General features: G+C 36.1%; 2 protein-coding genes across 2 annotated transcripts in view; both read right to left on the minus strand.

Moving 5' to 3' along the window:
* LOC128995173 (calcium-binding mitochondrial carrier protein SCaMC-2-like) overlaps positions 1-821 on the minus strand; it is a 59,084-nt gene extending 58,263 nt beyond the window's left edge. The window contains exon 1 of the mRNA XM_054420096.1: positions 288-821. Coding sequence (XP_054276071.1) covers positions 288-491 — 204 coding nt within the window. The 5' untranslated portion in view covers positions 492-821. The remainder of the gene's footprint in view (positions 1-287) is intronic.
* Positions 822-2,389: 1,568 nt separating this feature from the next.
* LOC128995172 (roquin-1-like) overlaps positions 2,390-24,819 on the minus strand; it is a 30,759-nt gene continuing 8,329 nt past the window's right edge. Inside the window, exons 3-19 of the mRNA XM_054420095.1 lie at positions 24,084-24,276; positions 22,481-22,705; positions 21,589-21,764; positions 21,054-21,290; positions 20,797-20,893; positions 20,247-20,499; positions 19,405-19,541; positions 18,248-18,380; positions 17,161-17,320; positions 16,855-16,950; positions 14,926-15,044; positions 13,910-14,136; positions 12,525-12,645; positions 11,435-11,483; positions 11,202-11,252; positions 7,952-8,035; positions 2,390-6,550 (exon numbers count right to left, since the gene is read on the minus strand). Coding sequence (XP_054276070.1) covers positions 6,434-6,550; positions 7,952-8,035; positions 11,202-11,252; positions 11,435-11,483; positions 12,525-12,645; positions 13,910-14,136; positions 14,926-15,044; positions 16,855-16,950; positions 17,161-17,320; positions 18,248-18,380; positions 19,405-19,541; positions 20,247-20,499; positions 20,797-20,893; positions 21,054-21,290; positions 21,589-21,764; positions 22,481-22,705; positions 24,084-24,276 — 2,475 coding nt within the window. The 3' untranslated portion in view covers positions 2,390-6,433. The remainder of the gene's footprint in view (positions 6,551-7,951; positions 8,036-11,201; positions 11,253-11,434; positions 11,484-12,524; positions 12,646-13,909; positions 14,137-14,925; positions 15,045-16,854; positions 16,951-17,160; positions 17,321-18,247; positions 18,381-19,404; positions 19,542-20,246; positions 20,500-20,796; positions 20,894-21,053; positions 21,291-21,588; positions 21,765-22,480; positions 22,706-24,083; positions 24,277-24,819) is intronic.

A 24,819-nucleotide genomic window follows, 5' to 3' on the forward strand; every position in this document is an offset into this window, starting at 1 on the left:
GGACGGGTGGCAACCCTGGGTAGGGGCCTAGTCAATTTACATAATAATAGCCTAGGTAGTGGCAACTAACTGTAACTTAATATTAGGCTAACTTATTTACTAATTACCAGCTTAATAAACATTAAACCATAATCAAAGCAGAATTATGTCTTTCACTATTTTTTATAGAGCCTAGAGAGTAAAAAAATACTTCAAAAACTGACCAACCAATATCCTATTTTTAGTCTCACACCAATATTTAAGGCAGTAAGGCTACTAAATGCAAGTTAGGCCTAGGCCCTGATTACCTCTGCATATCTCTGATGGACACCGAACTCTTTGAGAGCAACAGACAGATCATGAATATCAATTTTTCCATTTCCATCCAGATCTAATGTCTTGAATAGTTTTTCCAGCCTTTCTTCATCTTCTTGAGGTAGTTCATGCAGATAATGAGGAGGATGGCCTACAATTGGATTTGCTGGGGTTAGCAAAATGTTACCTCCTACCATATTACTATGTCAGCAAGAATTTCAATGTCTTGATCAAATACTTTGAGTCTATTAATAAGTGTCGGTTAAAGAGAAATAAGTCTGCATGTTTAAAAACGAGTAAAATCTAGGTTATGCACTTTTCATCGGGAGGGGTTGAATGAAAGTACGACACACGTTGAACACAATTACGTCATTTTAAATTAATTATTTACTACTTATAAATGCAATAAATTTTACTCAGACTCAAGTAGTATCGTAAATTAACTAAGGCATCTGTAACAATAAATTAACCCGAGAATAAGTTATGGTACGTTACAGAAAATTACAGAAAGCTGACAATCAACAATGCGGAATCTGTCAGCTGTTGTAGCAGACCACTGCAATGCACAGCATTACATAGAAGTACCTACAAAGAGAACTGATGGGCTACTTTTAAAGCCATTGGTTTTATAGCATAACAAAATGTTCTACTGTACCAGTTACCTGGGGCCCATTTCATTCATAATAAACTACAAGTTACAACAACTTGAACTTGTAGCTTGTAATTTCCATTAGATTTGCATTGGGCGATCAGCTGATTTACTAATAATATTAGTTTGTACTTTATTATGAAAATGGCCCCAGTACTGTATAAAATAACTATTAATCTATTTCATTATGTCTTTCTATAAAAAAAGGTTAGCTTAAAAACAATATGAAAAATACAAGTTATCCAAGCTTTAACGGAACCTACATAATATAGATATAGGGGTAGTATGTTTGATCACTCCGACAAGACGGCTACGTTACGTAGCCGTCTTGTCGGAGTATCAGCAGTGGCGGTCCCAGGGGGAGGGGAGGGATATCCCCCCCCCGAAATATATTTTTTTATTAGCTAACATAAATAATAGGCCTATTAGCTTGAGCATATTTTAGAGCTCAAATACGCATAAAAATACGTTTTTAGGATCTAAACTCCCCAATATTTTCGGGGGGCCCCGGATCCTTTTTTTCTGGTGGATATTCCATACCCCCGCTGGTCAGCCACCCCCCCTCCCGTTGCTGTAACATTTTTTTAAAAAGCATATTGTTCCCATAAGGTCCTTTAAACAGTATTTTTTTTGGAATACCACATAAACCCTGGAGGTTTCTTAGACACCAGTCTCAAGTGGGTGCTAAATGCAAGTCGCGATCCTTAAAGTTTGCTCTACAGAATATGAGAATTCTCTTCATAAAAGCTAGATTAAGTAAAATATTTAAAAGAGAGCTCCGATTTCATCTCTGTTTACTGTTTTACAGAACACACTCTTTAAAGAGAGTCATCTTCAAAACTTATGTTTGGAAGGTTGGATGTCAATATGCATGTTACATCTGCAATTAAAGGTCCTCCCTACTGGTGTGGGACACCCCCGTTTGCCACCCCCCCCCCCTTGAAAAGGTTCTAGAATAGAAATGCCACTGATTGGGCTTTTGACAGCTCTGGATGGAGAAACAGCCGATTATAGTCAGTAACAAAAGCTACACTCAATCGTTTACCACACCTCCACTTCTCTTTCATTCATATTATTTAGCCACAGAAGTGGTACAGTAGAACCTCAATTAAGTCACCCTTTACACTGTCACTCTCTGATATCCGTCAACCCGCTACAGTACCTACTTAAGATTATTTTTAATGCGATCCTGTTTCACCGTACATTGAACAAGTACAACATACAAAATTACAGTGAATTAGCTTAGAATCTGTACCAATGTGACTAACGCTGCCTTAAATTGTGAAAAATCTGATATTAGTCAGTAGCAAAGCGCAAAGCTATACTACAGGTCATCTCTCCCCATTAAAATAATACAAATTTAGCTTAAAAATGCACACAAAGTAGATTGCTTTCTAAATAAAGTGATTTAGCGACATACCTCAAGGAAGATGAAATAAAACACAGTTATAAGCATAAGAGCAATTTTATCAGTCATTGACAACTTGTGTTAAAATAAACTAGCATTGACCATGCAATGTTATATATCTTCATACAATAGAATATGTACTCCCCTAACCACCAAATATTACACGAGTGATTAATATAATCTGTTGTAATATTACATGTGCAACATGAGTTCGATATACGTAACACACTAGATATTGATTAATAAGTCGACTCGGAGACCAAAAAAGTAGCAAACTTCAAGCTCGCAACACACAGACAAAAAAAAAACACAAAACGGGACAAGAGACCGAAAGCTCAGGATAGGTTTACAATGATCCGACAAAAACCAAACATATGATTCCACAAACGATTATTGCTTTACGTAGTTCAATCTAAAAAAATGCAAAACAGATCGGAAGCGTTCAGTCGTGAGCCACTGATTTGATCCCCTGACGTGCTACGATCTACACCGTCCAATAATTGCCACCCTCCCAAAACGGAGATTGCCAATAGTCTGCGACTCGGTTAAAAAGTTCCAAATAAAAGAACTTAAAAATATTGACATCAACATGTTTAACATGTACCTTATGTATAACACTGTTCAGACCCAACTGAATACATTCTGTTACAATTTAGACGTTTTGATTGTTATAAACATTACTCTACCTATGCTAACTGCCGTCTTAAAAAAATCTTATTTACAGAGTGAAACATGTGCGGCTGTATCGGTTACAAATTCCATGAGCCGATTTACACTTGTTTTAAAAATACTTTGTATTCATGCCAGTTTAAGATGAACTTAGTAAATTAGCTTTGGCTTTATAGAAGTCACTAACACAAAATATTACCTACACGTTCCAACAGTTGTGCTATTCAATTAAATGGTTTTGTTACACATTTAATTATTAGTACACATTTTAAAAACTATAGTACGAGTTAGGAAGTTAGGATCCAAGCAGATAGTGATGACTTGTGGTGAGAAGAAGTACCAATTTTTTTTCGAGCTCATTCCCTAATGTTTTCTGAAATATTAGTTACATTACTAAAAAAAGTTAAGATTTTAATAAACAAATTAATTTTTTCCAACTAAGAGCAACAAATGAAAATTTCACTGATTTGAAACAGAATTTTGGAAATAAACACTGAACATTGGGAATAGTTAAAGTATTCAAGCCTTTTGAATTGTATCAAGAAAAATATTTTTTTGTGGCCTCTTTTAACCACGCAATTGCTCGTCCACATAGACCTCAGACCTGTGCGTTGAAAATTTCTAGCAAAGCAAGGGGTAAGCCAGAACAGTATTACGGTGAATTGTACTGATAAAATTTAGTGGCGAGCACCAGGACGCGAACCCTTGACATCGCTGTCATAGATTTGTAGTCCGTCGTCCTTCCAATAACTCCAAAAATTATACTAACTACTCCAATTGTAATACTCTACTGCCAAATTTTTTTATATGAAGGAAATGCTCAAAACTAAAAATTACCATTTTAGAAATAAAATTCAAATATGAATCCGCTTGGACCCTTACTTAAATTATGTAGGATTTATGTTGGTTTTTACATTCTTTTCACATTTTGCTTAAACACAATTGTACAATCTTATCAAACCTTTATTGTTGGCACAGAATTAAATATGAGTTAAAAGAGTAATTTTCAATTACAAAACGTTAGTTATTTACAAACAGTAAATAAATATGGTTAAATTTGTTTCCTTGAACATTAAACTAGAACTAAGGTTTTTGTAAAGGATAGGTTTATCAGAGGGCTTACCTTACTGACGGAAATAGTTGAAAATGTACAAACACATAACATGTTGAATTTGTAGTTTCATAGACTCTACCACTAAAAGAAGGTGCTGGCTTTGAAAGTTCTATATGCTTATTTATCCATTTTTATATATTTTCGTCAGTAAGGCAAGCCTTGTGTTAAACATATCTATTACAAAATCCTTACAAACCCTGGCCTAAAGCCATCTTTAACAAAAACGTTATAAACTAGAACAGTACAGTATTTAATTTAGCATTAAAAATAGAAAAAAATATACAATCTGAGTTAAAACTGTTTTAGGCTGTATTATACCTTAAATTAACACATTCATAACTTCTAAAATACAGCTTTGAAACATGAATACAATGAATTATGTACGGCTTAGCTTTGAAAACTATCAAATTCCTAACTGGTAATCTCTCGTAACTCCTCTAAACATTAATGATTTAAACTACTTCTAAGAAAGGCAAAGGCGATACATTACATGGTATAAAATCTACTTATTAAGCGCTATTTACAAAAAGTTCAATCCCAAAAAAACCGTTGATGAAAATAATCAAACATAGTACAATGGAAAGACAGTAAAGTAACTGATTCACTTTTACAACTGTTGAAAACGTGTGGATCCCACAATAAATTAATAATCTATGAAAACGATTATTGTAAAATAACATTCTACAAACAACAATAAGCGAGGCACGTCAGCTTCCAATAAAACTGGAAGAAATTTTTCTTCTTCCGAAATTCAGGTTTACGTGGAAAAATCAATAAACCATAAAAATGACAGGACTCACATCAGTCCTTTGAGTTTAGAAAACTATTGTATAAAAATACATAGATTTAAACAGTAACATTGAGAATGAGTCTTACTCATGCGGTGCAGTTTCAATATACAACATAAACTGCGTAAACTACAGACACGGACTAGGCTAGAAGCAGCGTCTGCCGGCTGCGGCTGTCCCTGACTAAGTAGCGGAAATGATTTACAAACGTAGCAGTAAAGAAACACAATGAACAATCTACAGGGATTTGCTAAAGGGAGGAAACAAATTGAGTCGTAAAAATTGTTTGCAGTTTGATAAATTTTAGTTTGGACATTTTGAGAAAGTTGTTATAAATATTTGAATCTAAATTATATATAACTGATCAGTAAACTATTATTAACTGTTAAGTTACGAGGTGAGTGACATCCGCAGCAGACGAGACACTAAACATAGTTACACATTTACGAGGCTCGGCCCGTCACTGAACTGAAGACACAAGATTGGCACATTGTCAGCAACAAGCCTTACGAGCCTCACGACGTTACATATATACAACACATAGTACAGGTTATATATTGCTAAACAATCTCCCACAATCCTGTAAGTAATCCCTACTTACGCAAACTAGAAAAATATAACAAACAATACTATATCATAACATTAAATACACGATAAACTCTGGATACAGGCAAACAATTAGAGTAACTATAATGATAATCGTTACGCTTACGATAAATAATATTTTCAGAAAACAAAACTGGTATATTGTTTGATTGGAATCAAAAACAACAGGTAACACAGATAACGAGGAAAACGATCAAAAATATTGTAAATACGGTTATTTACGTAAATTAACAGGATTATTGCACTACTGATAAAAACAGTATTGATAGCCTATCATGCGTCCACAAATGCCTCGTGGAATAATTAAAAACATGCAAAATAAAATAGGGTTCGATTACTAGTAAATCGAGATTATGTTGATTATCAAATCAAATAACGAAAAAATTAATGCATAGCGAAAAATTAATAATAAATGATTACAGATTAATAATAATGTTCATTGATTTAAACTTAGCACCAAAATATGAAAAAGGTTGCTACAATGTTTAAATTTTACTTTCTATAATTTACTAAACTGTACTAATCAATTCCAACTAACCAGCTGATACAAAACTATTCGGAATACATTTGAGTATACAAAATACTAACAAAGCTTTAGTAAAATTTTTCATCGACTCTAAAGATTTTCCAAACATATCTTTTGTCTCTATCTGACTGTTACAAACATGCGTTGTTAAATAATTTCAGACTTGCATCAATATTTTCTATTTTAACTCAGGTCTGGTTAGTTTTTTTAGAAATTACAACTGCTAGCGTTCCTCGCCCTAGAAAACCGACAGGGTAAAAATACGTAGAAACTCTAATAAAAATATATAACTCTATATAACTACAAGACTCTCGTAGGTTTCTGTTTAAAAAATGTTTCTGTATCGGGAAAAGATACGGTATAAAAAGTGGTCGTAACTCTACTTGGCGGAGTCGTCGTCGTGAGGCCAAAGTTTGCTGTCATCGTCTTCCTCTAGTTGACCTTGTATCGTCAACTCCAGTTCCCTCATGTTGTGGGCAATGTCGTACGAGTCCTCCTGAAACAGACAACACGTCTTACTAACTCCACTATAGAACTCCTGCAACAGACAACAATTCATACTAACTCCACTATAGAACATATTAGAAATACTCTGAGACGAACCCTATCATGTTATATTTTAGTACCATCCAATTAGTGATGTCTTTGGCATTGCAGGTAGTTTTCATAATTTGAATATAATTGAAAAATGTACAAGCCATTTAAAATCTAAGTATACATAAAGTGTGTGGTATCAGCACCAACCAGTTTAAATAAATCTGTATTGAAATAACAGTGAAAATCTGACTGTTTGAAACTACAGAGCAAGTTCTTAGCATACTAGGGGAAAACAAATAGTGAGCAACAGGCCTGTACGTTTTTGTGATATTTGTATAAGGTCGTACGAGTTATATGTTTTCAACTTTGATGCTCCTTCAGCTAAAATCTTAACCCTCCCAGTGTTACTTGACGAAAATTCGACAAGCAGCACACTTTGTGTAGTGTTACTTGTCGATTTTTCGACAAGCAGACATCGTTAACGGCGAAGGCTCTATAACTGACTGAATCGGATTGAACTGGATCGAGTTAGGTATCGTTCTTTCCGTTTCATTCTAAGCTTTCTCCAGAGGTCTGTCTCAGCGCTGTACGTTATCTGAGCCGATCGTAATATGTAGCAGACAGCTGACGTGCGTGTATTTGTAAACAGCTAGGTTACCCTCCGACCGATGACTGATGTGTTTTATTACGTTTATCATTGTTTTAGTGTTAAAAATCAAAAGTAGTGATATACGTGTTGCATTATAAGAAGATTTAAGTGGTTTTGAAGTGCTGGTTGATGATCCTGAAGAAGTAGGTAGTGATATTGATGTAAATTATCAGCCAGATTCCTAGCTATGGTTAGGCTATGCATTCTTAGCTAAACGCTATGTACTGAAATCTGTTTTTTGCCCATAACTTATTTATTTGCAAATCTACTTCCTTCTATATATTTGTAATCCTCATAAAATTTAGAACAAAGTGGCTATTTTCAAATATTTATAGGCCTATAATTTATACAATTTCATTGAGCGCGAACTTATTTATTTTTTTGAAAATTTTCGAAATTATATTTTTTTTACCTAAAAATTTTTGGAAAAATGTTTCTTATGTTTTATATATAATATTGAAGCCCATGATTTTCCAAACAAAATGGTATATAGAACATTAGAATTAACATTGTTTTAAGCTTCTCAGATCCGTTTTAATAAAACCTTGCAAATGCGCCAAAAATAGGTGGACATTAAGGCCTAAACTATGGACACTTGGAGGGTTATTTGTCTTAGAATGGTGATGTGTTGTAAAAACATCTGTAACAGAAGTTAAGCTGTTCACTAAGTTAATGCATATTTTTATAAACGGACATAAAGGTAATACTAACATCGTCGCTGTGGTAGCCTGTGCTCGACCAGCCGTCACTACTCCAGCCAACCCCCACGCCTCCATGGTTGGGCACCAACTGTGACTGTAAAATACAAGAGAACATGTCAGTATTCAGACAAAACACGTCATGTTAAAGATTGTGTCAATTATGATGGGGTGTAAGGAGGGACGAGGAAGAGGCTCCCAACAAGACTCGACGCTAATGTGATTAAATTAATTCAATGCCAATTAATTGTTCAGATGACTGTACAAAATAACAAAAGGGACCGTAGTGGGGCAAGGGTTCTTGTGCCTATCCGCCACTCTAAATGAAACAATCTGTACTCAGTAGAATGTGCAATGGTTATAAAGTGAATACTAAATTCACAGTGTGAGCACCAGATCATAGTGATGTGGCAAGTCAAGTGCTTAACTTCTTAAGTTAAACAGGGTTTCAGGTTTCCTGGATGATGTTTGTATGGTACTTGGTGTTAGTTAATGGACTTGTTAATGCAATTCTTTGCACTCCAGTTTGCAAGCCAGGTTTGGTTTGCATGATGAATACTAGGGCATAGTTTACAGAATCGCCACTACTAGTCCACAGCGCCATTAACAACAGGTGAGTAAAGTGCTGTATTAGTGACTCAAGTCAAAATCGAAACATTTTATTTTAGTAGACAAAATACTTGACTTGTCACACTGCTATGGTACTTGAATGTTAAGTATGCCAAACTTGTATTTGTAGACTTCTTGGAAATCGTTTTCCCCATAACTCCAAATTAGAATGGCAAACTTAGTTATACCTACTCTATCTGTCTTAAGACACATAATACCTATTAACAGGAAAATAACTGTTACCGATCACTTGTAAACGACATCGTACCATAAAGTCACTAATTTGATTTTTTAACGAATCTCCAGGTGTTTTAACAACACATCGATAAAGTCTTTGTTACAACATGATACGTTTAAATTGTATAAGTAGTTTCTGAATCGCTGATTAATTTTTAAAATTACTTATTGACAATACCGTACATTTATGAGCTGTAAAATTAATTTTAGTAGTCAATTTTAGTTTTAGATATATTTCAAGTACTAACTTTTATTAGCCTACAATACGTGAAACGATTTCAAGAAAGCTTTATTTATTTTGTAAAAACTTATGAAATTTGTGGTTTACCCTATTAAGGTACACTCATTGTAATAAAATTAGTGAACCTATTACCTTAAAAATAAACAATAAGATAATTTCAAATCCTCAAAAAATCACTCAAAGTTTTAACAATCATTTTATTAACACTGTTGACTTATTAAAAGTTCCTAAAGCTGATTTATCTTTTGTCAAAGACAGCCCTTCATGTAAGACAAAATATTTAAGTGAATTTTCACCTGTGTCAGTGGAAGAGGTAGCTAAAATTATCTTAGGTCTAAATAACACAAAATCTTGTGGATGGGATGACATTCCAGTTCATTTATTAAAATTGTCTGTTAAAGTGATATGCCCTATTTTAACTTATATTTTTAATCTAGCTATTAGAACTTGTACCTTTCCGACTAAGCTGAAGCTGTCAGAGATAAAACCAATTTTTAAAAAAGGAATAAAAAATGACATTCAAAATTTCCGACCTATATCTTTACTTAGTAATATATCAAAGATTTTTGAAAAAGCTCTTCATAATAGAATTGTTTATTTTCTTGAAAGTAATAATCTGCTTGGGGCTGAACAGTTTGGGTTTAGGAAAAATAGAAGTACTGAATTAGCTTTGATAAACTTTGTGAGCGATGCAGCAAGGGCCTTGGATGGGTCACAGTTTACTGCGGGAATTTTCTGTGACCTGTCCAGGGCTTTTGACTGTGTGGATCATGGGATGCTGATTAAAAAAATGGCCAGTATTGGTATTGAGGAGTCGGCTCTTAAGCTATTAACATCATATCTTTTGGGGAGAAAGCAGAGAACAGTTATCAGTGATAGTTCAACCCGTTTTTACTCAGACTGGGCTACAGTAAAATTTGGCGTCCCTCAAGGATCCATTTTAGGATCCACACTCTTTCTTATATATATAAACGACCTACCAGCACATATTTCCAAAAGGTTCGTACTATTTGCTGATGATACAAGTGTAATAGTTCAGGAAAAAAACCTGTCTGCATTAGAAAACACTTTGAAATTAACACTGAAAGATCTGAAGAAATGGTTTGAATCAAATGGACTTTTACTAAATGAATCTAAATCTAACATTATGCAATTCCACATCAGAATTAACAATAACCACAAACTCAATGGAACGGATTTTAATATCACAGATAAATATAAATTTCTTGGAATTAATATAGATCAAAGTTTCAATTGGAAATCACACATTCAATATTTGGTTAGTAAGTTGACTTCTTTTAGGTTTGCAATTAAATGTATTCAAAATTCAGTGTCACTAGCAACATTAAAAATTATTTATTATGCTTATATACACTCTCTGCTTCGTTATGGAATTGTTCTGTGGGGAAACTCAGGGGATATTAGCAAAGTTTTTAAAGTCCAAAAAAGTATTATTAGAGTGATGATAGGGGCAGAATATGGATCAAGCTGTCGTCGTTCTTTTAAGGAATTAAAAATAATGCCATTGACTTCTTTATACATCTATGAAACAGTAAATTTTGTTCATTTAAATAATACACTTTTTGATGAATTTAGACCCACTCATAGTTATAATACCCGAAACCCAAATCTGCTAAATTATCCAATTCATAAACACTCTCATTTTGAAAAAAACCCCATCTATATGGGGATTTGTTTATATAATAAGATCCCCTCAAAAATAAAATCCTATACACCACAAAAATTTAAAATTTGGACTAAATCATTATTGGTGGAGAAATCATATTACTTCCTGGCAGATTTCCTAAATGACCGTGACATTAATTGACCATTAGTTTACGTAAAATATGACACAGAATGTTTTTAATTGTTTTTTTCTCTGATATTGCTTCAAGATCTTCATTTGAATTTGTCTTTTTTCTAACTTGTTTGAATTGGTAGGTAACTTTCTCTCAATTGTGCTGTTCTTGTTGTATTTTGTTGTAACTTATTACTTTTAGTTTTTATAACTTATTGATTGACCATGCATCTGTTCACCATTGCCTTTGTAATGAAGAATGTTTTATGCAATAAAATACTTATGACTTATGACTTTGCAGCTTAAAATTGAACATAGTACTTTGTACTTCCTACCTTACTGTATTGAAATTACATAAAGAAGGATTTGTACACTTACAAATCTCCATTCCTTTTCTTTCTCCATCATCTCTTGGTATTGTTGTTGTTGCTGCAAAAGATTTATGATTATTTCATTGGTTTTTTTTTCTTTCAACAACAAACACACAGGTAAAGCGCTATTTGTTACCACATATACTATGTAAATCTAAGCCTATAACAATTTATTTTGATAACTGTTAACACTTTTGGATACTGAGCCACCAAGAACCAATAGTCAAAGCTGTCGCTTACCTTTAACATGGTGATTTGTTTTTCAATATTTTTCAGCTGAAGCATCAGACTGTAACAAAATTAAGGGAGCATTAAATATTAAGTCAAATTATAACAGCTTACATCTAGTTGCATCCATAACTACCTCTACATGACTAGGTGGTATGTAACAGATTTTATCTTCCGAAGTGTTACATCGACGGATAGTAATTCTGTCCAAAAACAGAAATGACCTAGAGGAGCTAACCAGACTGTTCATAAAAAAATCAGAAAAAATGGGCCTAAAGATTAATGATGAGAAGACAAAATATATACACTTCACGAGACAGCCAAATGAAGTGAGGACAAATGAAATTAGTATAGATGGACATACTTTTGAAGTTGTTGAACAATTTAAATATCTAGGGGTAATTATATCAAGCAGCAATAGTGAAGAAATGGAAATAAATTATAGGATTGCTCAGGCCAATAAATGTATGTATTCTTGTAAGAAATTGTTGACTTCAAAGATTCTCTCACATAAAACGAAAATAAAAATATATCAGAGTATAATTCGACCAGTATTAACATATGGAGCTGAAACTTGGATTTTAAATAAAAAAGAAGAAAACAAAATGATTGTTTTTGAAAACAAAATTTTAAGAATGATATATGGACCAATACAAGAAAATGGAGAATGGAGAAAAAGGCATAATAGGGAGATAAGGAATATGTACAATGATTATGATGTAGTAGCACACGTGAAAGCAAGGAGAATAAGGTGGGCAGGACACGCACTACGGAGAGAACGAGGTTCACTACTAAAAGAAGCAAGTATAGGAAAGCCAGAAGGGAAACGACCATTAGGAAGGCCCAAGAAGAAATGGTGGGATAGTGTTTCCAAGGACGTCAGAGAAGTGGGGGCAGAAGTGGAAGAGGCAGAAGATCGAGAGAGATGGAAAGCAGTTGTTGGTGCGGCCAAATCCCGCCTTGGGCATAAATGGCCATGGGACTTAACTTAACTTAAGTGTTACATCAGGGAAATGGTTGGGGAACATTGTTGAGGTTGGTAGTAATGTGATTTTTGCAATCTAATCTACGTGTCTAATTTTTTTTGATAAAGTCGACTCACTTGCTCTGCTCCAGTGGAGGCCTGTGTACTATCTGGGGAGGATCGACTATGCCGTGGCCGATGGTGATGTAGTCCCCAGGACTGGCGGCCGGTGGACTCACCAGCTGAGGCTGTTGGTAACCTGTACAACACACAATAACTTAACATCTTAAATACAGGTAGATGCCCGTTTAGTAAATGACTTACGTTTTAGTTACTTTGGTGGACTGACAACATAAAACTGTTTTTGTTACGTAACCTATTTGATTTTCTATCTACTAGCACATACTAAGCAATAGATTAGGAAGATGTCACAAGATTCATAGCTGTCGTAGCGGAGTATAGTTTTTTTTTTTTTTTAATAGAAGGAACAGCCATGGCCGCGGCGAGAGGAAAGTGGCAACAGCGCTATCCCCTCAGACCGAAACAGCTGTTGCACTAATTTATAATTCAAATTTTTTTGTCGTAGAACACTAGGCTCGAGCCTGGGATTGTTTTCACATTACTTCAGGCTAGACCTAGGGGTTGCGGCATTATCACTTAGATAAAATCCATTGGTGATTTGGCGGGATTTGAACCCGGGAACTCTTAGACCAAAGTCCCGGGCTCTAACCACTAGACCAGCTCCCCCACGTAGCGGAGTATAGTAGACCTGATGTTAGCCCAACAATTCCGATCAATCTAAAGTGGAATTTTAACTTGTGCAACTATTAAGGCAAAATGTATACATCATTAAGTAGATACAAAGTTTATGTTTGGATCACTTAAGCACCATTATTGAAGCATAGAATCAAACATAAAGGAGCCTATAGAAAAATTGTGGTATGTTCTCACATAATGACTAAGAAAACCAATCAATAAATAAGTGAGAATCTGTTACTTGCCCCCAACCCTTCAAATGCAATAGATAGGTTCAGACAATGTAATTTGTAAGTTTTTAATTAAAAAAATAATACAAATTTCATTATTCCTTTTAGTCCAATTTGACCTGACCTAATTTGCATTCAAACAAGTTCAGTTGGGAACATCTAAAACAATACTTACCTTTTAAACATTAAAACATGTCACATTTCAAACAAGGAAGATATAACCTAAAAAGTTTATGTAAACAATAACTAGACTTTCAACAGTTGACTTTGAATCAGTATTTTTCAGGAATCATTGACGGGAAACAGCTAAAAATCCTGTCATCTCAGTCTCGTTATTGTTTATTATTCCCTCACTCAGACTAAGTTGAGGCAAGCTAACTGACCATATGAGCAGAACAGGAAAAACAGCTGGGCTGACCCATCGAATAAATCCCATTGAAACAGGCTGGTTTTCCAACTCTTTCAAAAATAAAACCCTTTAAAACTTCTTAATTGACAATATTATATAGCTGAACCAACTGACTAGAGTAGACCTACCGTTGTATTGTGGGGGCCAGGCGGGGGTGATGGGGCTAGGTGCAGGGACGGGTCTCCTCAGTCCGGGGGTAGATATCGTAGCGTCTCCAAACACCGCAGAACTCTGTAGTGACTGAGGCCTCATCATCGCTTTGGCTGCGGCAGCCGCGCGGGAGATGGGTCCGTACTTGCTGACGATCGGAGTGTCAAACGGGATGAACTCGTCGTCCGTCAACACACTGTCCGACCTGCAAATATTCACAATAATTAAAATGTTGTCCCTAAATAGCTATGTTAAGTCAAGGAGCGCTAACATATCAACAGAATTTATTTACGTCTAATGACTGTAAGATTCATACTTGGAGTAAACCTCAATTTTCCTTTACATTGTTTTTGGCTACTATGTCTAGACAAGTCTACAAGACTACAGACTGACCATCACACCAGGGAGGTAACCGGCTAGAACCACAGTAGGAACAGTAAAGAACACAGCGTTGGGGTCAGGTTTAATCAAGATGGAAGCTTGGTGGAGACCTTAAATTTTAATAATCTCATATAACCATCTATACTTGTTTAAAATTACAAATGGCTTAAAACATGGTCGACCAAACATAACAGCATGAAACGTTTTGCGAAAGGAGATTCAAAGCTCTAGTAATATCTGGAAATCAGTCTATTTTTGAAGTCCAAATGAAAGAGTTTTCAGTTTAGAGGAGAGGGCTTAAGAATAAGGAAATGGTTAGTTTACTGGCAAACCAGACTTAACTAATAATCCTACTGAAGGGTGAAATTGGGGGTGGAGGCAAGACCAAGCTAAGACACTTGCTTGAAAAAGGACACTGCATACTCTTTTGTTGCGCAAGGTTGGTAGGAATTGACAGTAAAAGAAGAAAAAATTAGGATCCAAGGTCTTGCATAAAACAACATAAAGTTAGATATGGGTTGAGTTGCCGATACAACACTCCCTGCTAGACTTAAAGTTTAAATCCAAATAAACCAGTATTTTCATGGAGAATACTTTAGACCGAGTACTTTACCTGTAAAGCACAGGCCTGTAGGAGCTGGTGAGGCTGACTTGTGAGTTTGGTCCAGACGTTGTGTGAAGAATCCCTCCGGAGTTCCACATGGAGTACGTCGACACACCAGATGATGTGTCCTACAATATTTACACAATGTTAACACATTCACCAAAGTAGACATCCATTTGGAACAGATGTAGCCAAATGTTTCATTACAAAATAAAACGTAGTTCATATGAGTCACTCACAGAGTGCACGACAGACTAATTACAAAACGTAGGCGAATTCAACATAAGTAGACTTTTATGTGACAGCATTAATTTTTATTATAAAACTGGATAAAACTTTAAAATGGAACTGGAATGCCCATAGTTAACAAGACAGGAATTTACAGGGTACAGTAGACTCCCTCTTATCCGGACACCTTTTAACCGGACTACTCTCGGCGGAAATGACAATCTCTTTAACCCTCCGAGGGTCCCTAGTTTTGGCCTTAATGTCCACCTATTTTTGGCGCATTTGCAAGGTTTTATTAAAACGGATCTGAGAAGCTCAAAAACAATGTTAATTATACTGTTCTATATACCATTTTGTTTGGAAAATCATGGGCTTCAATATTATACATAAAACATAAGGAACATTTGTTCCAAAATAATTTTTTAGGTAAAAAAAAAATTTTTTTGGAAAATTTTTTAAAAAAAATAAGTTTGCGCTCAATGAAATTGTATAAATTATAGGCCTATAAATATTTGAAAATAGCCACTTTGTTCTAAATTTTATGAGGATTACAAATATATATAATCATATAAGGAAGTAGATTTGCAAATAAATAAGTTATGGGCAAAAAACAGATTTCGGTACATAGCGTGTAGCTAAGAATGCATAGCCTAACCATAGCTAGGAATCTGGCTGATAATTTACATCAATATCACTACCTACTTCTTCAGGATCATCAACCAGCCCTTCAAAATCACTTATATCTTCTTATAATGCACCACGTATATCACTACTTTTGGTTTTTAACTCTAAAACAATGATAAACATAATAAAACACATCAGTCATCGGTCCGAGGTTAACTAACCTGTTTACAAATACGCACGTCAGCTGTCTGCTACAATTACGATCGGCTCAGAGAACATAAAGCGCTTAGAGACAGACCTCTGGAAAAAGCTTAGAATCTAACGAAAAGAACGATACCTAACTCGATCCAGTTCAATCCGATTTTGTCTGTCATAGAGCCTTTGCCGTAAACAGTGTTTGTGAGTCGAAAAATCGACACAAAACACTACACAAAGTGTGTTATGTGTCGATTTTTCGACACATAACACTCGGAGGGTTAACCAGACAATTTTTATCAGCACATTGGTTTAGCCTGACTAGATCGGCAGGAAGTGGGCGGTTCTGAAACCACTGTTCTCGTGGGAAAGATTTGAGACCAGTGATCTCACATGTCTAAATAAATACAATGCTCTCATAAATTTTAGTCGAATATCACAGTAAACAGTCCGTTTTAACGAGTTTTTGGGGACGTCGGTTTAACCGGAAAACCCGTTATCCGGACTGGCTTCGGTCCTAAGGAGTCCAGATAAGAGGGAGTCTACTGTATGTGTTGGCTTACTTAAAAGAGCCTTTTTTTTTTCAAAAAAGGTAAGAAAAATAGAGAGAAAAACGTTCAGTTTACTTAAGTCTCCCTAAAATCCCCTTTACTACTATATCTCAAAAACTGACCCTAAACCAATAACATGAACCTACTCAGCCTCAATCAACGGCCTTATGTAGAAAAAAAAGTTATTCTACTGCCAAAACAGCCTAGTTAGAAAACACCGTCAAAAACTCTCTGTTCTCAAAATAAACTGTCATATATGCCAACACTCCGACTAGTTTTCAAATTGTATTTAATTTATTTTACATAAATTTATTTTTATCGAAACTATAAAAATACTCACCCCTCGTAGTGGTGTATTGCATTTGTTGCGCTCCAACTGTGAGACAATCTCTTGTTTCCGTTGTTGCAGCAAAACTAGATTCTTGTTGTTGTACCTCTGTATCGAGAAAAATTATGCAACGATTAGCAGAGAAAACTTATATATTAGATTAACAATAATCAAACTAAACTTATTGATCGTAAGCTATGTTGAAACAAGTTCCTACACTTCAGGTTGACCAGAGGAAAGTCTTAACTGAAGTAAAAAACTATTCTGGATTAGTACTAAAACTGCTACGATTTGAAGGTAGGACGAAAGCAAGTGTACCTTGTTGGGTGGTGGAGGGGGTAAATGCGACAGCCATGCCTGTGTATGAGCCGTCTCTATGGGCCGATGGTCAGTGTGGGGAGGCGCAGTGGAGGCGTAGTCAGGCTGTGGCGCGTACAACTGACCTCCTGTACTGAGCACCATACTGTGAGGCGCCGCACTGCAAAAAGGCGACAACTTGGATTAGACGTACAACACTAACACATCAATGTGCAATGATTTGTCGAGTATGAATGCAGAACGGGTTAAAATATTTACTGACTAAAATCAGCTGTTTATTAAGCCAGGACTATTTATCAAAGCACAATGATCAAGATCCCACTTTTGAACCATAAACAAGTTTTTACAATTTTCCTAATAGAAAAGAAAAACAAGCAATTGAAATAACAGAGCAGTAGGCCTAAGGTTCCTTGGGCGAACTGTACGGTAACTTGTCTTGAAACCAAAATTTGTTTACTTATTTTAAATTTAAATAAAATAACCCCTGGTTTTTTCGCAATTTGAAAAATGTCAAAACTCTGCAGTATTGAAGTTTTAAAAATGATTCATTATTCCCATATTCAATCCCATATAGCTTATATATGGAGCAACCTAAAAAAGGAATCTAGACAACATTTTGACAATTAATTCAGAATCAATCTATCAGAGCTATGTTAGAAATAAATTAAATGTTTTTAAATGTGAACTTTATGTGTCATTGTGTGTTTATTGATGAAGACAGCTATCGGATTTCAAGGACTATAATATGTTTTCGATTTTAGCAGGGTCTTGCGACCCAAGCTAGTAAATCCCTAAACTAACTGTTTTAAGACTGAAAACAGACAAAGGTACGTAGCCTCCTACTTGTGATTTGTTACGTAGAAGAAGAAGGCGGGTGAGAAAACAAAAAATGTGGACCATCTAAATCTTAAGATTCTAAACTACAAACTAATATAAGCTAGAAAGAGACGAGACTCCAGTCAAAGCACAAACTTATTCCAGAACAGTACAAATATTTGCCAATGACTTATTTATTGTAGGGTCAAATTACCAGACTATCAAGTGTATTATATTATCAGTAACGTTGGGATTGTTTAGTTAGGCCTACCTGTAAATGTCAGGAGTGAAGGTGCCGGGGGTCGGAGCAAACATCTGCTGCTGCGGCGGCTGATATGTCGTGTGCGGAGAACTCTTGATGGGAAATAAGCTACTGTTGAAATCGCCCACTCTCACACCTACGCCTGCATCACAGAACTTTGTTAGTGGATCTAAGACGTGTACATCTATACAATAGCATTACACATTTAAAACAGCATCAGATAACACTAACACCCCAGCTGCAGCTAACCTGCTGATTAAGTGAGTTTCCACTAGTTGCCCAGTTGGGTTTTTACTCAAATGTTTCTTTAAAATTGTCAGATTCATTCCCTATTTAATAAAACATTTAAGTTTTATGAGTACTATAGTTTGCTACTACAGGAAAATCAATCAAGTGTGTTTTATTTCAAATGTTAGTAGTTTAGTATGAAATAAATAAAATTGCAAAATTTGATCAATATAATAATATATCCATAATCAAGTAAACAACAGCAGTTTATTTATTCTCCATGGGAAGATTGACAGTTTTTTGGGATTGTCTCTGAAACTATTAGACGTACAAAAACGCTCTAGATTACTAAATTATTAGTTTTTCTTTCTACACAATAATTTGTGAATAAGTTGGAAAATTTGATGTTTTGGGGGTCAAAAAATATAAAACAAATGTTTACCCTATACAACCCCGTTCCCATAGTCTAATCATGCTGGTCTGTGTATTCGTTAGAATAAACTTAAATTTACATGTTTGTAGGCTATGAAAGTACATAACATAATTGTTAATTCAATTCTCAGTCAAACTGTGGCAATATAAATTAAAATATGTTAAGATTTGCTAGACAGGGCAGGATGATGGAACTTTGAGACACAATATTAGTTGTACTTCTTATGAGGCAGTACATTCCTTTATTTTGCAGTTAGATTGAAGAATTAAACAGACAACAATGCAACAATAAAAAACAAATGAATTAGTAGTTTCTAATCTTTTTGTAGGATGGCTAAAACATGGGAAACTATCATGTTGAATACATTGCTCATGGGGGAGCCAAACTTAATGCTGATAGACAATAGGTTGTATTGTATGAGGGAGCTGACTCAGGGTCCCGACACGCCAACCAAAGCTCGTTGTGCATGATAAAAGGTTATTAAAAGATATTTCTAATCACTTACCTGCATTACTGTTGAAAGAATTGTGTTGTTGAGTGTTGAAAATTACTTCGTCACTGTGGCTAAACAAGGAGTCTGCTAGAAAATCTTCCTCCTTGCATCCGGGTCGAGGGACCATCTTGCGGTTCTTGGACCGGTACCTGGTAAAAAGTTGGAAATTTACCATGTATCGACAAATAATTGTGGTTGAAAATAGTATTTACAGTAAAAAATTGACATAGCAAATTTGAAGGAAAGGAAAATTAAAATTTTGCTAGAATAAGGTATATGTTAAATTGTAATATTGTAATAGAATTGTGTGTAGTTTGCTATAATTTTTATCTATGGAAGTTCATTTCTCATAAGTTACTCAGATTTGTAAGTTCACAAAATAATTTTACTAAAGTAAATTTAATTTTAAAATTCTCATCTTTTCTTTAAAGGAGAGGTAATTATAACTTTCCTTATTGATTTTATAATACAAAAACTACATTCAATAACTTAGTGGCTGGAAGATTGGTTTTTAACATCCTCGGTATTTATTTAACATCTTATAAGGAGACATTACTACGTTTCCTTTCAGTAGGTATATAGGTTTTAGTCCAATTTTTTCCCTTTTCAAATTCTGGGATGCTGGCTCTAGCCCAACTGTTTACCACTTCAAGCTTTGATTACAGGGTTGCTGAATACCGTACCTATGCCATTGGCAATTGACAGGAATCAAACCTTGCACCTTGTGGATTGAAATCCCATGCTCACTACACCACCTCACATTCAAATTGTTAAGACTTTTTACAAAAGACTCAACAACAATTCAATTTATTCAAATAAAAAAACTCCCACACCACAATCCAACCAAAACTCACTTCTCTAGCTCATCCTCAGAGTGGGCAAAGGTGCAGTTCACTCCTCGAGGACACGAGCCACGCAGCTGTAGGTCACGACACAGACTGATCTTGTACTTGGCATTGTGAGCGTGAGACCCGGCAGGAGTGGCCCCGTCACCCCCGGGGGGCTTGCGTGCTCCGTGGACCCTGATGAACTCCACTAGCCCCGCCACTACTAGCCGGGCTGCCTCCACTCCCTGCCACACCTCCTGCCAGCTGCACACTGACGACTCTGCGGACAATGTTACATTTAGTAAACTGTGAACACTTTCCATCGGCTACAATATGATCTTCTAGTTGTTCTTATTGACTGCTGAACTTTAACAGGGTGCAGTAAACTTACAACATTTTAATCTATGATTGTGTCCAATGTTCTTCTTGTGACGATTAAGGAATAGCAATCAGGTACTAGTTACTTAAACCTGAAGCACAAATTACTTAAAAATATGATAACAAACAAAGTGAATACAAGGTTAGCAACCGTACCAGTTAAGAGTTAAATCAGCTGTCAATCAGCTGTTACAGTTACCTGGGCTAGGGTCAATGGCGGCCAGCAACTCCAGATGAGGTCTGAGAACATTAAGGTTGCCAGGGTCGCCAGTCCTCTGTAGCGCAATCACCAACTCCTACACAGAACAATATATCACACGAGTTTCTACACCTAATTGAAGAAGTTGAGAAAACTTGCCTAAACAAGGCACAATTTTGCCTGATAAACCATCACATACCTTCACAATACCTAACATAATCACGTACAAACACAAATTACAATCGAACACAGTTTACCTGTACACTCTGCGCAAAGCTCTGCGGAGTCTGCAGTTTATCTATGATGCTCTGCATGTGAGACTTATGCGCAGTGTCACCGTACAGCAGCGCAGACCACTGGTCAGGCGCAATACGCAGCCCAGCCTCTGTTGCGATCTGCACAATCTGCGCATCATGCTCGCGACGCAGTGCTTCGTAAGTGCGGAACTCTTCCTTTAACTGCATCAGTGAAGAGTCTCCTTCTCTTTTGGAAACCTGCGGAAAACATAGATGGCTTAGAATGGAGATTGAGTTGCGCTATAATCAGTGATGAATTTTATAAGGTTTGAATTATGAATGTATTTCAGGATTGAACTTTGTTTATAACTTCTTCCTGGTTGCATTTCAACCAGTGACATTTGAACTTCAATTTGCTGATACTGGTAAGACTCTCTTCAATTAAAACTGTTTTCAACTAACAATTGTCCTCCACTAACAACCGTCCTCAGCTGGCAACAATTATCTTGACAACTGAATGATAAAAGATTGAGAGGTTAAGTTTAAAACTACCCACCTTAAAACAAGAAGCCCTGTAGAGCAGTTGGACGACGTGGCCGATGCTGGTCTTGGAGGCCTGGGGGAAGTGAGGTTCAAGCCGCTGCACCACAAACATGACCAGCACCTTGCGGGAGAGTGCTGAGCCATCCTCCAGAGCCAGCAGAACTAGCTTCAGCACCTCCTCCTGCATGGCTACAACATAGAGCTAAGTAGAATCCATCTCCTTATTTCCAAACTTCTCACCAACAGCCAATGTTTAATTTCTCTTTTGCACTCACTTCCTTTAACTTAAAACTATACAGGGAAGCAACTGTAACAGTACACCTACTGAAACAGCCGACATTCGCAAAACTCAAGGTTAACAAAGTTACTATACCACAGGGTTTCAACTTAGAGATATACATTGGGAAATATAACAGAGGTAAACATTGATTTTGCAAATTTTATTCAACTGAACATCAATAGATAGAGGTAATTTTTGTGTCTCTTAGACCTATACTGATAAATCTTGGTCTTCGGAGATGACGGCATCTTGAAACTCTACAACATTCTAGAACGTTCTACAAGACTCCACATATCTTCGCCACCCCCACCCCAATATAGGCTTCTTCAAAACACACAAAGCTCTTCATTTGAATATTAGTTTGCCATGAAGATAGATAGCTTCTAAGCATCCAACACATCAGCCTCTAAGTCTTACTCATTCAACGAGGCGGTCATACCCGAAGACTTATTTGACAATTTGCTGTGACCATGGATACTTAGATGATCTAGATTATACGGATAAAATATAGAAAAGCTTTTTCTCTGAAGATATTGAAAACTCAAAATCAGCGGAGTTGCATGTAGTCGCATCTTTAAGTTCTTAATTGTACCAAATTCTAGTATCACATGTCATGAACACCAACCTGGTCCGAGGAACTGGCAGCCGCGGGCTCGTACAGCAGCCCAGAGGTTGGCCGACAGTTGCTGAGGGTTCTGGTGCTGCAGGATCAACTCGGTGACTGTACGTTCGCCCAGAGAGCGAGCTGCTCGCATCGCACGCGACCGCCCTTCCTCCTCCATCAACTGACAGTTGATCAATGTTACCAACTTGCGCTGCATCGGTCGCGACAGCACTCCTGTCCCACTCCCTGCAATAAAACATTGTTTACCCACACTAATAAGGAGTTGTCATCAACATATGATTTCTTAACACACATGGTTTATGTTATTGTTTTTAATGTTTATGTTTATATATTTTTCATTCAGTTAAAATGGTTGCATAAAATGGGTTGTACATTCCCTTGTATCTTGTTATTATATAATTTAAGGACTTGATAACTGGCGACGAGGATGGGATGTTGAAGCTGTATTGGCAGTAGCTCGGCATATGAACTTATACTTGGGAGACGAATAAGGACAAGGCTGGATCTTATGAAGAGACCCCAAGATCACACAGAAATGCCCAACGGATATACTAAAATCAAAAGAGTTTCGGGTGGGGGACAGGGTTCAGGTGCGCTATTTCGGAAAAGACGGAAAGTGGAAATTTGGAAACGTAAGAAGGAGAGAAGGATTGGTGCATTATCAAATCGAGTTGGACAATGGGCAGGTTTGGAGAAGGCACATTAACCACATTCGGCCGTGTAAATTTGAGGGGGAGGATTAATAAGGAGTTGTCATCAACATATGATTTCTTAACACACATGGTTTATGTTATTGTTTTTAATGTTTATGTTTGTGTTTATATATTTTTCATTCAGTTAAAATGGTTGAATAACATGGGTTGTACATTCCCTTGTATCTTGTTATTATATAATTTAAGGACTTGATACACACACTGTACTTTGTTGGAAGGGATTCATTGGTAAAGTTTATCAGATCAAATCATAAAACCATAAATATTAAATGTAGTCAAAAGAGCATGAAATTATACATGTACCTGTATTAACGGTGTTAATTTAAGAACATCAGAAATGTATGCTAATATAATTTTGAGTAATTAATCAAGCTTGTTATAGACAAAGAATTAGGCAGCTTTAAGTAAAACTATGTAAAAGCTATACAACCTTCCCAGAGACGTTTGAATCATCCCAAACATTTTTACCGGTAGGTAACCCAAAAGACTTTTCGGAGAAAAACCAAAGAGACCGTAAAATAGATTGTGCTCTTTTACCGTAGCTAATTTTATTATTGCTAGTAAATCCTGAAGTAAGGCTGGGGTTGGGAAAGGAACAGATGGATTTACTATCATTGCTTCAGTGGCAAAACTAGCACACACGGCTAACTTTGCATCAAGTTGTTTAAAAAAAAATGCATTTATGGCTTTAACTTTTACTAGAGGCTTATGCTTATTCTCCTCGACTTAGCACGCCTTTGAAATGGGCCCTAGCATTATATCTAATGATTTGGTTTCATTTACTAGGTGGAGTTGAACAAAAGTATTAATGTTCATTCCGTTCTTAGAGTATTAACAACATTCAAGATAACATGCTAAAAACTAAAACCTTGTATTTTAGTATGACTGACCGGAGGAGAAGGGCTTGAGGTAGAGAGCCAGCTCCTCTATGCATGTCTTGGCCTGTAGGTAGGCGTGAGAGTCGTCCTGGGCCAAATGTAGAGGCGGGGGCTGCGGAGGTGCAGTCGGAGGGTCGGCGGGGCTCACTAGCTGAAGTAGGGCTGTGTTCACCGGCAGCTTCTCCAGCTCCGTCGTAATAGCCGTCTGTAAACAAAACATTGTTGATACGCAAATTAGAGTTGAAATACAAGGTTACTAGTCAAAGTCCACCAAATGAATTGATATTATTGATGTTTGGTAGTCTCTACCCTAAAGCACAAGCTTGTTTTGGTGAGAGCGCTAGGCTTCGGTCCACACAAGGTCCTGGGTTCAAATACCACCAATCGCCAATGAATTTTATTCAAGTAACGCTGCAACCCACTAGGCTTAGTATGAAGTTATGTTTGAAACTATTTAGAGTTGATGATCCTAGGATGTGACGGTGGGTCATAAAGTAAAGTAGTCCTTACCCTAGGCCTATATTGTGTAACTTCAGTTGATCACCTAAAACTTATAGGGCAAGCTTCAACAATCTCTGTAACTAAGCTCTGTACGTCAAGTTTAATGTAGGAGTTGTCTTTGTAATATTTTATATTTTTTGTGAGTATTGCTTTCCTGAATTATTTTCAAAACCATCAATCTAATGTCCCACACTACTTTAAAGAATTATATTTGGTTTGTGAAGCTCTGAAGGTAGATCCGAATCAA

The sequence above is a fragment of the Macrosteles quadrilineatus genome, unplaced genomic scaffold (assembly GCF_028750875.1).
Source record: "Macrosteles quadrilineatus isolate MER2022 unplaced genomic scaffold, UCM_ALF_1.0 Scaffold_5__1_contigs__length_97177068, whole genome shotgun sequence".
Taxonomy (NCBI): domain Eukaryota; kingdom Metazoa; phylum Arthropoda; class Insecta; order Hemiptera; family Cicadellidae; genus Macrosteles; species Macrosteles quadrilineatus.